Source organism: Chaetura pelagica, unplaced genomic scaffold, assembly GCF_000747805.2.
Source record: "Chaetura pelagica isolate M959 unplaced genomic scaffold, ChaPel_1.0 scaffold1277, whole genome shotgun sequence".
NCBI lineage: Eukaryota > Metazoa > Chordata > Aves > Apodiformes > Apodidae > Chaetura > Chaetura pelagica.
The window spans coordinates 51,173-52,823 of NW_009953841.1; the positions used below are offsets into that span (position 1 = coordinate 51,173).

Below are 1,651 nucleotides of genomic sequence, written 5' to 3' on the forward strand. Positions count from 1 at the left end.
TTCGCCAAGATCTGCGAGAAGACGGTGCTGAAGCGGGTGCTGAAGGAGCTCTGGAAGCTGGTGATGAACACAATGGAGAAAACCATTGTCCTGCCCCCACTCACTGACCAGACGGTGAGTGGCAGGGAGGGGGACCAGGGATGGGCGACCCTGGAGCTGAGGTGGAGGTGGCTGTTGGGGCCATGGGACGTTGCTGGCCAGGTGTCCTCACTGGCTGCTGGGCGGGGTTTGACATCCTCCCCAGACCTACCCCCAGCTCGAGGAAGAGATGGAGGAGAGAAAGGTCATCCTTGACCTTGACTGGTCTTGCCAAAGGACATTCTTGCCACCTCCTGGAGGTGGGGGCACTGTTTCTTTCCTCTCCATCCTCCCCTCTGAGCTGGGGCAGCAGCCCATGCCCTGCTCAGCAGCACTGGTTCTGGGCATGGCCCCTATGTCAGGAGATGGATCAGGAGGCTTTTGGAGCACAAAAACCCACCACACCTTGCTTTGGGCAGCTGGAATTGTTGGGGAGCAACTGTGACTAGCTTCACAGAGCTGGGGGTCACACAGGGGTTGGGGGGCATGTCCCTGCAGCAGGGCTGGACCTTTCCTTGTTCAGAGGCTGAAGAGGCTCTTGGGAATCAGAGCAAAGCCCAGGGAATGGTCCCTCCTCAGAGGATGTTGCCTACAGGCTTCGAGGCTCCATATGGTATTGCTGTGTCCTCCCTGCACGTTGCCAATCACCCTGGAACTTCCCGGGGCAGATGTGTTTGGGAAGGCTGACAACAAGAGGCAGCCACACATCTGTCCTCTTCACTCTCTGTGGCTTTTGTCAATGCCACAAAGCTGGGCTCTGGCTCTTACTTGGAGACCCTGGAGCCACCAGCTCTAGTTTTCACCTTTCTGGGGCTATGGGGCTCCTCATGCTGTGTCTATAGGGGACAGCACACTGGTGACATGTCAACCACCTCACTGGCGCCTTGTCACAGCCCAGAGTTCAGCTCAGCTCAATCCTGCATTGGTCCCAGCCAGGCTTGCACACCCTTGGCTGGATCTAGCAGGAGCACTGGTGCCACTGGGTCCCAGTTGCCATCCCAATCCCTCTGTCTCTGGAGATAGTGAACCCTGTGCTGAGGGCAGCGGAGGTGGCATGGACATGTGGATCTGCTGGGCAATTTCCTGCAGGGAGGTGGTCCTTGGAGAGGGCCATGCTGGAGCTGGTCCCTATGGCAGGGGACAGCCTGCTCAGGGTGGCTCTGGGGATGGTTGGCCAGGTTGGTGGCCTGGGACTATGTGGCAGAGCCAAATGTCAAGTGGGGTCCTCCAGCTCCCTGGAGTTGGGTCCCCCTGGGGCAGAGCCATGGTGAGGATGGACTGGACAGGTTGGGATAGGGCCACCTGGGGCTGTGGTGCTGGTGGCAGAGCATTGAATCTTGAGTGCTGTGTGGGGGACACCTCTGGCTCTGCTGTCCCCCCTGGCTGGGGTGGGGGGCAGCCAGCTGTGGGGCAGCTGGGGCTGGGGAGGCCAGATGAGGGGCCGACACTCACGTCAGGTTGTTCTCTCCAATTGCTCCGCTTGCCTCTCAATGGCAGATGATTGTAAGTACGGCAGCTCCCTGTCTGTCTGTCTGTCTGTCCGCTGTGTGTCGGTCCTGGCCTCGCCGGTTTC

General features: G+C 59.5%; 1 protein-coding gene across 1 annotated transcript in view; it reads left to right on the forward strand.

Annotated features, from left to right (window-relative positions):
• UNC13A (unc-13 homolog A (C. elegans)) overlaps positions 1–1,651 on the forward strand; it is a gene marked incomplete at its 5' end in the record, with an annotated part of 39,692 nt that overhangs the window by 22,223 nt on the left and 15,818 nt on the right. Inside the window, 2 exons of the mRNA XM_010001318.1 lie at positions 1–114; positions 1,576–1,581. The exon at positions 1–114 is cut by the window's left edge and continues 1 nt beyond it. Of these exons, the coding sequence (XP_009999620.1) occupies positions 1–114; positions 1,576–1,581 (120 nt within the window). The remainder of the gene's footprint in view (positions 115–1,575; positions 1,582–1,651) is intronic.